The sequence below is a fragment of the Anopheles merus genome, chromosome 3L (assembly GCF_017562075.2).
Source record: "Anopheles merus strain MAF chromosome 3L, AmerM5.1, whole genome shotgun sequence".
Classification (NCBI taxonomy): domain Eukaryota; kingdom Metazoa; phylum Arthropoda; class Insecta; order Diptera; family Culicidae; genus Anopheles; species Anopheles merus.
In genome coordinates this window covers 38330400-38344969 of record NC_054085.1, presented here as the reverse complement: position 1 = coordinate 38344969, position 14570 = coordinate 38330400, and the positions used below count along the sequence as shown (strand labels likewise).

The 14570-nt window shown below is 47.6% G+C and overlaps 1 protein-coding gene across 2 annotated transcripts in view; it reads right to left on the bottom strand.

Annotated features, from left to right (window-relative positions):
• LOC121598336 (CLIP domain-containing serine protease 14D-like) overlaps positions 1-14570 on the bottom strand; it is a 196122-nt gene that overhangs the window by 145595 nt on the left and 35957 nt on the right. The window contains exon 1 of one of the 2 annotated variants that reach the window (XM_041925003.1): positions 7257-7278. The exons of the other annotated variant lie outside the window; for it this stretch is intronic. Coding sequence (XP_041780937.1) covers positions 7257-7263 — 7 coding nt within the window. The 5' untranslated portion in view covers positions 7264-7278. Of the gene's footprint in view, positions 1-7256; positions 7279-14570 lie in introns of those variants that run through there. 2 annotated transcript variants of the gene reach the window in all.

Genomic DNA, 14570 nt, shown 5'->3' with positions numbered 1-14570 from the left:
CTATGATCATGCAGTTGATCTTTCAACCGGGAATGGCTGGACGGATCTGGTAAGGATTTTCCGGCCCGCAGGATGCGTAGGATCGAACGCTTTTGATGCGATTTGTTGGCTTCGTGGGCAAACAGAAAAAAAAAACAAGACATTGCTTCGTTAACAAGCCTTAGCTCTGGTGTTTGTTTCTGGCTGAACGAGCTGTATCTTTTTTGATCCGAAAAAAACACTTGCGATACATTATTTCATCGCTTTAAAGAGCAGCAAGACGAGCAGGATATAATTCATTTAAAATACTCTTGAATGCTACAAGTCTGAAAATTTAACTCTCCTGCTTTTTAGTGTGTACACGAATTTATCTTTAAGTTCCAACAAAACATCCCACCAGCTGAACTTGACATCATCATATCATCAATTTCCTTGTATTTCTTCGCTCTCCAAAGCTGCTACACCTCATTCCAGCTGAGACCGAACATCGCACCGAAATTGGAAAATATCTTCCGGCCAATGGTGTGACCCGACCGAACGAGACAGATGCATGGGAGAAAATGGGTCGCGAAAAGGGGAGTGTTGAATGTTAACAACAACGGCCAGAACCCGGGGGCGAGCGAAAAATCCAACCCATCAACCCACAGACCTACCCACAGAGACGTGTCGACCGACGGGTGACGGGTGACAGCCAGCGCCACACATCATATGTCAAATTGTGATCCAATCCACTGCCCCCGACGGCCGCTGGTTCTGGCGTTTTCGTCCACTATTTATGGAAAGGCGAATTTTCCGCATCATCCGCATCAGTGAGGCGGTGCGACGAGGAAGGTAGCGTGTGTCGTGTGAGCCCAACCGTAACATATGGCACAGTGTGGTAGATGTGTGTGTGGAGAATATGCATATGCGAAAAGAAAATGTGAAGCAACCGGAGGAAATGGCCGCAACCCCAACCACATGCCCATTTACGGATGGAAAATGGAAAACCAATTAGTGAATCTCCTCGGTTGCTGGATATGGTTGCTCCTGTCCTTCATAGGAAGTTGGAAGGATCCACCTCCCCGAGTGCGAATGGTGAGTAGATAATCGCGCATCAGTTTTTGCGTTGCTGTGCGGCCAGCTGTTTGGCATGATGTATCCAAAGCTCCTAAACGGAACGAAACGTTGAAAACAAATACCACTTGTTGTTGGTGGTTGGATAGGAAGCTTCGGATAACTGGGACATTCAGCGAGAGAGATAGAGCCGAAGACAAGGATGCAAATTCGATCATCATCACCATCATCGCCGGCGTACACGTTTTCCGTTGCGTGAGCTCTAAACGTGCTCATCAACCGACGCCTAATACGCAACCGGGGTTTTTGCAAATCAATGCTGAGGTCATCGACGAACCGTACAGATCCCAACTAACCCGTGCGGTGCTAAATCCCATCCATCAGCACCCGAAACCACTCGGGCTCGGGTGATCCTGGTTAGTTCCCGGTAGCAAATGACAGGCAGGCAGAGGATGGCGCCATATTTCCAATCAGACACACCGACGGTGGAGACACACCGGATGTGAGAATTAGTTTTGATTGTTTTCTTATCTACACCGGCATGCTACGGCCAGAGAACCAGAGGCAGGACATTTCCTCGAAAGGCTCCACACGTCGGTCAGCGTGGGACGTGTTGCTGCTCCCAGTGCTCGGTCGGTCGGGTTGCTCCAGTTTCATAATTAATTTCTAATCTCGTATGCAGCGCCGACGATCACGTGCGTCGAACCGACCGGGACGACCACAGCCGGGACGCCACGTGTCACACTGCCCCTCGGCGCGTACTGCAATCGAATCAGAAGAACTTTTGCGTACACGTTCGATCGGAAAAGGCACATTAGTACCGTCACCAACCGGCCACATCGGCTCGACTTAATCGATCATGCCGCCTGTTGGGGCCGCATGAAAAAAGCCACTTTTTGGAGGTCTAGTTGCAGCAGCAGTTTAGATACCGAAGTCTCATGCACACATGCACACCGCAATCCGACGCACAGTCACACGTTCTGGCTGGTGGTCTCGATGGAAATAAATCGTGCAGCATATTTTATGCAAATTTTAATTTCGATTGTCCTCCTACGGGTTTTTTTTGTGGAGGGGAAAATGAAGGGAGTTCTGCAGGTAGGTTATCAGCAGACGAGCGTGTCCTTTGGGAAATTGAGCAAAATTGCTCGTCGAGCGTACGTCGGTTTGATTTTCTTAAAAGTATGTCCAGACAAGCCTGGTGTTTGCGAGGCATACGAGAACGATAATCGATCCCCAGCGTGAGGAAGACTACGGGATACGGATTGGGATTCATGTTGATGGATGCTGAGGAATAACTGAGAATTGTTTTCCAGGATTATTTGATACTTCAATGCGCCATCAACAAGATCTTATTCTAACAACATTAACGCAACATAGCATGTAAAGCGTGCTAAGAATATTTTATAACTCAATTAACAGCACAACAATCATCTACAAGTGTGGGTTGCACCATTCCATCACTCAGATGACATAGATGACAACAATGCAAAACCAACAAGTGAACCAACAACGCCCACCAAACAAGGATTTTGCTGCAACCAAGAACCCCAAGCTGTGACGCAAGCTACGCTGTTCGCCATTATTGCTTGCCGGTTGCTCTTTAGTACTCGATATGATTATTATTTCTGATGTCTCCATGCTTGCCATTCCATCCATCGATCGGCCACATTCCCCCCAAAACCCGTATTACAATAAGGCAGTAACAACAGTGCAAAGCTACCCGGCACCCCGGGGCCGGTTTCATCCAGCATCTTGCGTCTTGTGTCTGTCATTATTGTCGTTATTGATTTTATCGCACACCCTGACAAGTGGTGGAGCTTGGGCATAGGAGGTGCGCACATACAATTACAACATACTATCAAAGCGACATAGTGTACACTATCGGTAGAACAACGAGGATGTTGAGTGGAGTCTGGGACGCATCTGGTTCTCTAAACTCCTGACAACCGAACCGCTCAAGCTTCAAGCAAGTCTTCCATCGCAAGATTCCGTCCTCGAATGACCACCGTTATGTTCGTCGGGGAGCGTCATTGAAATATCACTTTGCGTACCAGATTATGTGGCCGTGTCTGTGCCGAGTGAGTTTCTGAAGAACGACGAATTCCAAAATCTTGCCCATTGCCGACTCTGGGTGGGAATTTACGCCACTGCTGAGGATGAGGATGATGATGATGACGATGATGATGAAGTGACGAGGCATGCATGCATGATAAGAACTTATCCAACTGCCGCGTACAACCACTCACCCACGTACAGTCGTCTGCTAAAGCTCCGGAACAATTTGACCAACAACTCACAGAATGTTGATTCAGTGATCCTGCATTGCTCGTACCTCGGAATGCCCTTTCTACAGCCGCTGTGCCGGACTGTGGTCTGCACGGGCTCAGGTCATGCACGCTCCGCTGTCTCTGTCTCTCGGATTTTCGCATTCGGAGTGCTCACACAACCAGTCGGGGACAAACAAAAAAAAAGAAACGCATCCAACGGTACTGGCTGTTGCATTTGAATGTCCAAACAGGCGTCTCGTCATGTCCGCTGTGTCACAAACCGTACGAGCACGAAAGCCAGCGGACAGGCGGGAGGTACCCAGTACCAGACATTTTGAGAATGGGACATAAACGAACGGAGGATGACGGAGCACGCCAAAACGACAGACAAATACACGAAGCGAAATATCGCGCGACAGCAGCAGGTCCTATCCCGGAATGAGTTGTGGCCGTGGCGTGCGGGTGATGATGCCCGCTGCAGAACTGCAATAAATAAATGCACAAAAGTTGCACACGCATAAATTGCTTTAAATGCGACCGATGCGACGAGAACTCGGCGAAAAGGGCAATCGATTGGAATGATGCTGCGCTGGGCTGGATTGTTCGGCATGGGTGCATTGGATGCAGTTTTCGATTGGAGGGGAATTAAATTTAAAAAAATATGATCAATTGTATGAGCTTTGAGAGAAATTGGATTTAAAGCTAAAATCGTAATCTCTAAAACAATTTGTCTAACACGGGTGCAATGCTCTTTCGAGATCGCAACCTCTTCTGCAGAACACAAGACCTTTTCGCAAATTTAATTCTAATCCATCGTGGAACACTGGCTCTGAATGTTAAATAAGGTTAGTATGGACGGTTCGGTGGGAATGCAACCTTTCAATGTCTCGATTCGCCCAGTCTCGACGAATAAGTTTATGTTGCTTTATAATACAGAAGCACGTGCGTTGACTACAACGCTAATGTGTCTATAATTCCGCTCGCGATCGCTGAATGCATATTATTATATTCTTTTCAGAAGCAAAAAAAACCCCTCGCGGCTCGGTCGGTATAAAAGCAAACAGCCCCAGGTACGACAAACGACTGGTTGTGCTGATTGGTGCGTTTGGAAGGCATTAGGATGCAACGGTTCTGCTCGATACGGTTCTTGCCTTCATCCGTGCGCCGTTGATTCACATTTAATTGCTTTCTATGATGCATCCTTCCGACCGGTGGTACGATACAACCAGCCGATAACGGGCGTGCACCATCAGACTGGCCTTTACACATCCGCACAGCCAGCCAGCGAACGGGCGAAGATTGATGATGCTCACAATTTACATATACGGACCTTGGCCGCGGTTCGGACCCGGTCTTTGCAAATGCGAACTATTCTCGCTAGTTCTTAGTCACTCGCACGAGGCTTGCTCTACGCGAACCGGCAAACCGACTTGCACCATATTCAGCACGGCATTCTGGGCAAAAGAAGGAAAGGTAGCATTTTCCGCCCAGTTATTCGCCCCGGACGCAGACAGCTGCGAGTTCGGAAGCATCCCGCAGTGTCGTTTAGCGTGATAATCCACTCTTCGAGCCGTCCAGTGTCTCGGGCGGCTCTGAGAAGATATAAGAGAAAGCCAAACGCACGCAATCGCTACTTTGACTTTATTGACATTTTATGCATACCGCATCATCATATTGTGCGCGAACACAGCGAAGCAGATGGGGAGAGGAAAAAAAGCATCGCACACCTTGGAATCGCTCGACCAACGCCTGGCTGGAATGTGCAGTCCCTCCGTGGACTGCTTTCCCGTGCCTTCGACGCTTCGCGTAACGAAACCATCGTTGCTTTGCTTTCCTTATTGCTTCTTCTGCACTGTCTTCTTCACTTGCTGGTAATACTATTTGTGTGCACCCAGTTGCCCTGTGACGAGCCCTCCAGCGCGACGGAGTTTATGTCTATGGCTGCTACTAAATACGAGCCCCACACACATAGACGTTAGAGCACGGCACGCCATAGGATACGGGGCTCGGAATGTTTAAGGTCATTTCGTTGATTGTTTTTCAATTTACGTAAGTGATCGGCGTTTGCATGTTACAGCGACCGGGCAGGGAAAAGGAAAATCGGTCATCGTGTACCTTGGCGAGTGGGTTTGTACGAAAAAAAGGAGAAATATGTTCGGAAACGTAACACGGACGTAGCTTCCGATTACAGCACAGCCTTGGCAGCGAAGGGTTTCGCTAACGAAATACGCGATGCCAAGTCCTTCCCGAATAAAAGCTTTTATTGATTTTTTTTAACTAAAGGCTAATCGAAACCCCTCTTCAAGTTATCAAAAACATCCACTTTCAACGGCAGTAAACGGTAAATAACTTTTCAATCGTTTAGCTTTTGTAAAAATATCCTGGTCACGGCACCAAATGTGTTCCACTTTAGTCGTAGCTTACAAAATGATTATCAAGATAGTTCCGCTGATTAAAATCATCATTATTTACGGTCGAGCACCATTTTCATCTTCCAACTCATAACATTAAAGCTACAAAGAATTCTAAAGACACCAAACAAACCATAAGAATAATTCACCATCGCCGCGAGAAGTGTGCGCCTCAGCTTTCCTGCGGTTTGTCCCATTCGCCAACCCACGCGCGCACGCAAAACGCACCAACCAACAACGTCTAGCACGCCCCACGAAAAGGAGTCCAAAACAGGACCCATTAGATTAATTTCTTAAACGCTGGTACGATGGGCGCCCACTATCCCACCCCACCCACAGTCGTTTTCTCTGTTTAAGTTTTACTTCCTTTAAATGAAAGCCTTTACCTTCGAACCGATTCTTCTCCAAAATCGAAATAAATGCGATGATAAGATGTGCTTGGCGACCACAGAGCCCTCACCACACCACACCACACGGACAGCACACTTTCGACGCCCGATGGGAAAGTCGTCGAAGCGAGAGAATGAGATGAGAGCGCGCATAATAAATTCCACGCAGCGCGAACCTACGTTCAACACGTTCGTGCCATTTGTTATCAAGTTGCTTTGCCGCGGCGCACCCCGAAACACCGAAACCATTCACCTTTTTGCCCCGACTGCTTCATGCCTTCATTTAGCGGGACGTGTGTTTCTTCTCCCTGTGCCAGCCTTGGCTGCTGCTGTTGTTGCTTATGATCCATTCCATTGCTCAATTCTAAATTCCACCCCGTACGAGCGTCGCGTCTTCGGTCTGGCGGCTAGTCGAAACAACGCGACCTGTCTTGCTGTAGCTTCGCCTCACAACGGCACGTTCTAGGGGTGGCAGTGGTTACTCGGGAAGCTTTTTTTTGACAAAAAATTCTTTCCACTCTCCGCCCTCCCTGCCCCATGCTTCCCTTTCACCCGATACGGTGATGAAAGCGCAAAAAGAGTTATCATAATAATCTCCTGTCATCCCCTTCTCCGCACAGTTTCGGTCGTCCGCGCGTTCGTTGGCAGTATTTTTGTTTTAGATTTTTATGCTCCACCCTTATGGGTCCTTATTTTTTGCGCTGTAAAGCCTTCACACTGCTCCGTAAGTTGAGCTGTTGTTTTGAGTTATGAATTTTTATGCTGCACCCTTTGGGGCTCAGACCACAAAAAAACGAGACTTAGAACGGACAATACGCCCCAGAGCTTAGAAAGTCTCGGCCCGCACATGCTACCCGTACTCCCGTGTGCGGGAAGAAATATTAGCGCTTAAAAATTAACGAAGTGGTGAGAAAAATGGAGAAGCATTGCTTGGGGCTCGGTTAAGGCTAGCTTCTGCTTCTGACGGGGTTTTCGGACAATTTTCGACCAAATAAGCAACGATCAAGTTAAGGCGCTTGGTGTTGATTTTTATTTCACTCGGTCAACGATTCACCGACAACTTGTCCGGGAGGAGGTCGAATAAAGAGACCTAAAAACACATTACATAGGCTCAGTTTCTCCAGTTTTTGTGACTGTTTTGTTTGTAAGGGACTGACCTGGCATCAGTGGAAGGGATCGTTTTGGCTGTTTGTTTGGGATCGTAACATTATTTTCAAAATTAATTTACACTTTATGCCAACAACGGACGGAAACATACATCCACTCACACCGCTTCATTACGGGGTGTCCATCGACGTGGGATGATTGCAGGGATGTGCCCGCGGAAAGGCTGGAATAAAAACAATAAATATCAATTCTTATGCTGCAACATTAGTTAGCGTAAAATATACGAAAAAAGCTTTCTCCAAGCCGGCTTCAAAGCTCTAACTGCCAAATCAAACACCAACAATAGAGACACCATAAAAACACACGCCGAACGACGCGCTGTCAAAACGGGGCCGTAACTCAGACCATTTCCAACCGTTGACAAAATCAGTGATTTGATTGTTTCCTAATTTGAAATATATTCCACACACACACACACAGCTCACACCCAACACCCAACTCATTTGCACCCCATTCGGCGTACGGACTCCGTCGCCTTGCCGTACGCGAAGCCATAAATACCTGGCGACCTTCCGCGACACGATCATCCCCGGGGCTTCAGGCCCAGGACGGTGTTCGTAGGCACGGGCCGAGATCGAGTAGGCGTCCCCGGGGGCAATAAAAGCGCATATAAAAATCACTCAACTTACCCTAAGCGATCATCAATCGCGCGACAGAGAAGGATAGAGAAGAGACTGTTCAGCATTTGGGTTGCTGATACGCAACGCGAGCTCTCATGCCCATCGGCTCACTGGCCGGCATTCCATTTTTCCCACATTCAAAGCGAATCCCCCGAAGCAAAAGAGCAAGAGACGAACCGAGCGGGGTGAGAAGCGAGCTACAGATCCAATAAAAAGTAAATTTAAAATGTAAATCATTAATTTGTTTTTAATAAATTAATTATCTCCGATAGGCAACACTATCGGCTGGCCGAACTCCATTTTAGGAGCCGTCGCAATCGCTTCCCCCCCGCACCGTTCCTACCCGGTTTCGACTAGCCTTCCCTTGCGCTGCCAACAACTGGGTTGGACATTCGCTGATGGAAGCTATCGTTTCGATTTCGTTAGATTGATTGGAACTGTCCGAGATCGTTCCCGATGTCATTTTCCATTCTCTGCACCACAGCGAGGGGGACAGAGAGAGAGGGAAACTAAACACAACAGCCCCAAATCCACTCCCCGGCCATGCACGGACTACAAACTGGGCCGGGGTGCCTTTCGGGGAGATCCGTATCGTAGATCTCTTCGCCTTCGGTATGCATATTTGATGGCGGATGCTTTTCATCATCGACATCACTCACAACGCCTATTCGAATGGTAGGCAGAGACACCAACCAGAGAAAGAGAGAGAGAGAGAGGGACAAACAGGACACAACTGCATGACAGCAAACCTATTCTCCTCCGTGTGCTTTCGATTGGAAACCGGTCCAAATGGGGTGGCGTTGGGGGATGAAAGATAAAAATCATCGAATGTCACGTGTTGGCATGAACGCGTCGATGTTCTGTTTGTTTTATCTCACCACATCGGCGTATGATATCTTGCGCAGCACATTGGAAGATAGAAGTAAGGGTTCGTTTTGGGGCGGCTGCTCTGCGGCTGCATGCTTGTTATCGGCGCTATTAAAGTTCTGCCCGCTGCTTTTCAGAAGCAAATGTTTTTAAATTAACCCCAAACAAGTGGCACGTGGAGTGGAAGTTTGAAGAAAATTAGCTTCCAGGGCACGCCACACGCCACGCTCGGTGGTTGATCTTGGAGCTGCAACGGCCCTTCGGGAGCGGTTTCGTCCTATGCGAAAAGCTGCACCTACAGGTTGTTAATCCAATTAGCGCCCGAGTAGCTAATGGTTTCGCTTTCGCCTCTCGCCGCTGCAGCCCTTGTCAAAGGATGCTGAAGACCTGCGCCGACGGGGTTCGTGCCACAAAAGTCCTGATGGACGTGACGTGCACACCTGCCTGCAGGTTGCACATTTTTGACCCGAAACCAAACGTCCTGAAGTAGGGCCATGGACGGGAGAGAGCGGGTCTGAAATCAGCCGACTGCAAATCTTCTGGAACGATCAGCTGTTTCTAGCCGGAGACACCTATTTGTCATTATTAAGGTAAACATGCAGCTGCTTTGTAGCGCAAAGCACTCAAATTATCAAATTCACACTCTACAGGGTCGTGATGCATCTTCATTATCGGCTTAAGTACGGTGAAAAGGTCAACAAACGCGGTACGATTGGTGTAAGTGTGTTTTCAGCATAGCTTTGGACAATTATGCATCCGCCTGCGTACACGATAATTGGACCACATAAGTTTAGCTCAAATTTTAAAGAATAGCTGTCAGCTCGTCTTCCAACGAAAATGCATTACAGTGATGCAATCTGATCGTGTTCGTAACTCAAACTAAATTGGACCAAAGTTGCTGCTCACAACTCTTTAATGAGGAAACCATCCACTCACTTGAAGCCGGAATCCAGTTGCAACGAATTCACCGAGCAAAGGCGGGTCTGTTGCTAATAAAGCTCGGGCTGTTGAAGCCCACTTGTCGCAATTGCACTGCGAAGATTGCATCCCGCACGTAAATGAGCAGCGAGCCCGCTGCAGCTACAGACAGTGCATGCGACTGCACTCCAAATATTGCATCCCGCTGGAGCGCTCTTTATTGGTGCAGCAGCGGAAAAAAAACTCGGAAAGTCGAGTGGATGAGATAACGAATTGCTTCCCCTTGTGCTCTCGACGAGTACGTTGATCCCTGTTAACGGTTGGGTTCGTAATAAACGCAAGGATTGAGGTTTACAGCAGAGGTTTCTTTGCGACGACTGCAATTGCAAATTTGTATTAAAATCTGCTACAATCATTCAAATGCATGCAATTGCATTAAAATTGGTTTCGCAGGACTTACTCTTCGAAAAGTTATTACAAAACAATTCCAAAACAAGGTCGGAAGGACATTCACGTACCAGCGAAATAATCACGGATGTCTGTGGTGTACTCACAGCGTAATTCCTTTCCCCGGTTGCTCATCATGTATCGATAATGAGAAATTTCAAACCCAAAAACATGACCGCTGCTATTGCTCCAAATGGCACGCATAGAACGGATTCCCTTCACTGCAATCCACCAGCTGATCCGGCGCAATATCCGCTGCATCTAGCTACCGCGAGCGATTCGTACCGCTTCGGTGGACAACAAACGACAGTTGGAAGTAATAATAATGCATCGATTGTTGTTAAATTGTTTGGATTGGAATCCGATCGGGTAGCGAATGCAAACTCCTGATGACCAGGAACGCACACGCACACACCGGAATAGGAATTGGGAATTTGAAATTCCCATTGCGTTCCCGTCGCTCCAAAGCGAACCATCCCGAAGAGGGCTGGTGCGCTTGACAAGCCGGCCGGCCGGGTTCGTGCTCATAATGATTATTATTTTATGTTTATTATTTTATGCGCCACTGCGTGTACGCACCGGGAGCGCCATAAAGAGTCACACTTAAACCTCTCTCTCTTTGTGTGTCTCTCCTCCAATCGCCCCGCAGTCCGCTGCAGTATAAAAACACAACGCCATCACTCGATCGTTGCAGGAGGCGCACTTCCTCCCGAGGGACTGCGAGGATGACGGAATCGGAATTGGCCCCGTTCCGGTCCTTCGGTCCCAGCCATACCGATGCACAACTGCACATTTCCATTTCCAGCAGCAAACGCACCGCAGATGGCCACCTGGAATGTCATTATGCACCGGGGGATGCACAGCACAAAGAGAATCAAACTTCAAACCGCGCTACGCGTACGTTGTCCGGGACCGTTCGAAACAGTTTGTTTATTTTAATGCACTACAGTTGGGCCGATCACGGGATGTTGTTGGTAGTTCCGAGGAAGAGCAGCAACAACAAAAAAAAAAACGAGGAGTCATAATACCCAACCATCCGAGTGGGATGCTGCTGCTTTAGGGACGGACTGTTGCGTAGAGGCTAGTTGTTGTTTTACCGATGCAACACAGTTGCCTAGTAGCGTACTCTCCGAGCGTCCGGGAATGGCAAGTCAGCAAACGGTTCATCATCGACGAGTCAACCGGGAGGTTGGGCAGCATTTTCTTGCATAAACAGGGTCTTTCGAAACAGGGGTTTCGATTGTTGATGTCCGTGAGAGTGTACGGTCAGAGTCGATCCCTGCGAGAATTATTGAAATGGCTAATTAGAGCAAATAAACTGCAACGGTAGTTGACATTGTACGCAGTTGTAGCTTTGCGTATGGGAATAAAACAGATCATTTGTATGAGTTCCAAGTGAGGTGGCAATATCGATGGTAAGAGATGTTTTTTGACATTTCCTTTGGCTAACGTTTAAAATACTACACAACATAGTGCGTTTAACAAATCTTAACATTTAATCCCATATGTGACGAATAAGCCACTAAACCGTGAGTTTAGTAGGTGACATCGAATGATTTCCTAAACTCCAATAAGCTTCCATTCATTTTAAAATGATAATAACATTGCTCTCCCGCTCCACATCATCCTTCGCAAGGTCCAATTATTCCACAGTAAATGTCTGCAGCCTTGTAAAACTATCAACCGCTGTCCAGAGACCCGGGACAGCTTGCCAATTTCCTGCAAAACGCACACTGCCGCTGCCAAAGAGTGCCCATTACTACCGACCGACTCGCCAACCTACGCCAGCCAATCAACTCTAATGCCCTAGAGCTGGCTTCCGGTGCCCTTACCATTTGCGGACTATTAGCAATCATTAAACATTTATTCGATCCAAGCCACACACACACACACTCACACACACTAACGCAAACTATACGCTGCACACTGCCACTGCATCGAATCAAACTACCCAGCGCCCAGAAGATCCAGCGGCCCATAGCGTGTGCGTTATTATGTCTTATGACACGGCCACACGAAGCCGGTTCCCATAATTCCCGCGTACACAAAGCTCCTCTTCTCTGGCCTTTCCCACCGTCCGTGTCCCGTTCACAATTTTTGCATAATGCCATTATGGCCCGATACTATCCCAAATTAAGAAATTTATGCGAATTATTAGGCGCTTCGGGTGCGTAAATGGTGCTTCCCCCTATCGTGCTGGTGAGCTTTTATTGCTTCAAATTTCAAAGCGCTCCCGGTGGTGTGTGTCGTGGTGGACTGGCGGAAAACCGGGAAACAAGAAACGCATTCACGCATATGGACACTCCGACAGGAAATGGACAGATAATAATAATTCGACCTTTAACGCCGCGTTGTCCGATCCGATCGATCCGGCCGGGTTACTGCTGCTGTCGGTGCGAAATTGGCGAGATGTCGCACTGGCAGGGGGTGGCGGGAGCGTTTGCAGATGCAGCACACACAGATACCACCCGGACCTCTTCGAGCAGACCCCGGAATGGGAGACGAGAAATAAATCGAACGCGCGAGCGAGGTTCTGCCAGCAACCGCACACGGTAGACAGTCGAATGGACAAAGCAGAACACGGAGAGGCAGCAGTGTGGCCTCGTTCTTGTCGATTAAATGCACTTATGGACGATCAAACGATCAGCCTGGGAGGGAATCTGGTGGGCGGGAGGGCCAGAACCGTGTGGTGATGCAGCGCTGAATTCAATGAATCAACCGGATGCCGACGACGACGACGACTGTGACCAAAGAGGCAACCGAAATCGGTTGAAAAAAGGCGTCCGCGAGAGATGAAAACGGAAGGAGAGCGCAGCAAAAAACGGCACAGCACACACACACACGCTGGACGCGCACGACAGAAGAATTGTGAATAGAATTCAAATTTATGTAATTTGAAATTATTGTGGAAAGCTTGCAATCCAATTAAGATTATTTAATTGATTACTCTCCGCGGCGGAGTGCAGCGCGACGCGGCAGTCTGCCACAGCATTGGGTGGAGAAGAACTTTTTCTGTCGATGGGTGCGGGAGGACAAATGTTGTTTTGTCGTTTTGAAATCCTTTCGGCAGAAGGGAAACAAACATTTATGGTGGAAACGGACAAAGAAAGCCTGGCGACCGACGACAGAGAGGGCCATCAGGAAGCCGAAACACACTATTTTTACCCACAATGGGGTATTGTGTGGGAAGAGTTTTAAAATGAGCGTGGACGACGAAGGCAACGATTACTTTGCTTGAATGCTTTAGACTTTTTGAGAATCTTTTTATTGAACTGTTAAAATAAAAAAAAACAATTCTTGAGCAACTCCTACGCAAATATCACACAAGATTATCATTCATTCGCTTCTATCCATCAGCTTCGGTTATAACTCTCTCGCATATTCAAATCAGTCGCCAGAACGAAATCCTTCCCATGGGAAATCGCATGACCATGATTTAAATTGCACATGTGTGTACGTGTGTGTGTATGAATGGGTCGTTAACTGTACAGATGGTAATGGAGTTGCCATTCATGGTTTCGCCGGTAGCATCGGAACTCGAGCTGACAAGCTGCGCCAGTGACAACTACTGCAAGCCTTCCGCCTAACTCACGGCGACGACACCAGAAGCAGGCCCAGCGTTTACTTCACATTCAATGAGCTTATAATTTCCTCCCAGAAAGCATCCCGAATCCGATAGCAAGCTTATTGGTGGATCGATGGTTCCATCGGGGCAACGCTTTGCACCATCTCGTTTTGCATAGCTAATTAAAGTTTGGCAAAATAAATGACGCGCAATGGTTTAATGATGCTCATTCCCTCTGTCTTGACGTTCATTTGTATGCCCAGTATCCGAAAAGGAAGCAGCAAAATCCATTGGATGGGAAGCTGCATGACTTTTTATGGGCTGAGCCAAACAAATGGTGACAATCAAGCATAAATATTGCCAACAGGCGCAGCGAATGATGCTTAAAATAAGCATAATGGGGTAATGGGGATTGAAAATGCACACCGTGAGCTTTGCCAAGAAGTCTTTTCCTCATATTGATAACTTCAAGATGTTTTTTTTTATAACTCTACCTATATCATCATATGATCCCGAATGTAATCTAATATTTAAATATAAAATAGTTATCCCAGGCTTTGAAAGCAACCCAAAACCTTGAAAAGATGCATCTTGCTCGCAATATCCAATTCCAACAAAGAAACCTAAGCCAAAATGGCTCCGGATGTAGTCACGTAATCAAAGCTGCCGAGAAGACAAAAAAAGGGTAACAAATGGACGATAACAACAGCTGGATAAAACACCTCCAAACTAAGCTGACGAGCTTGCTGCGTTCCACTCTTCTCACCCATTGCACCAAACCACCCCAGCGGAAAACTGATAGCGCACGGTGGCACCTTTATGCCAAAATGTCGCGTTTTGGTTTGGTTTTCTGTTTGGCTGTGACGCTTCGTCCCACTACTTATTCA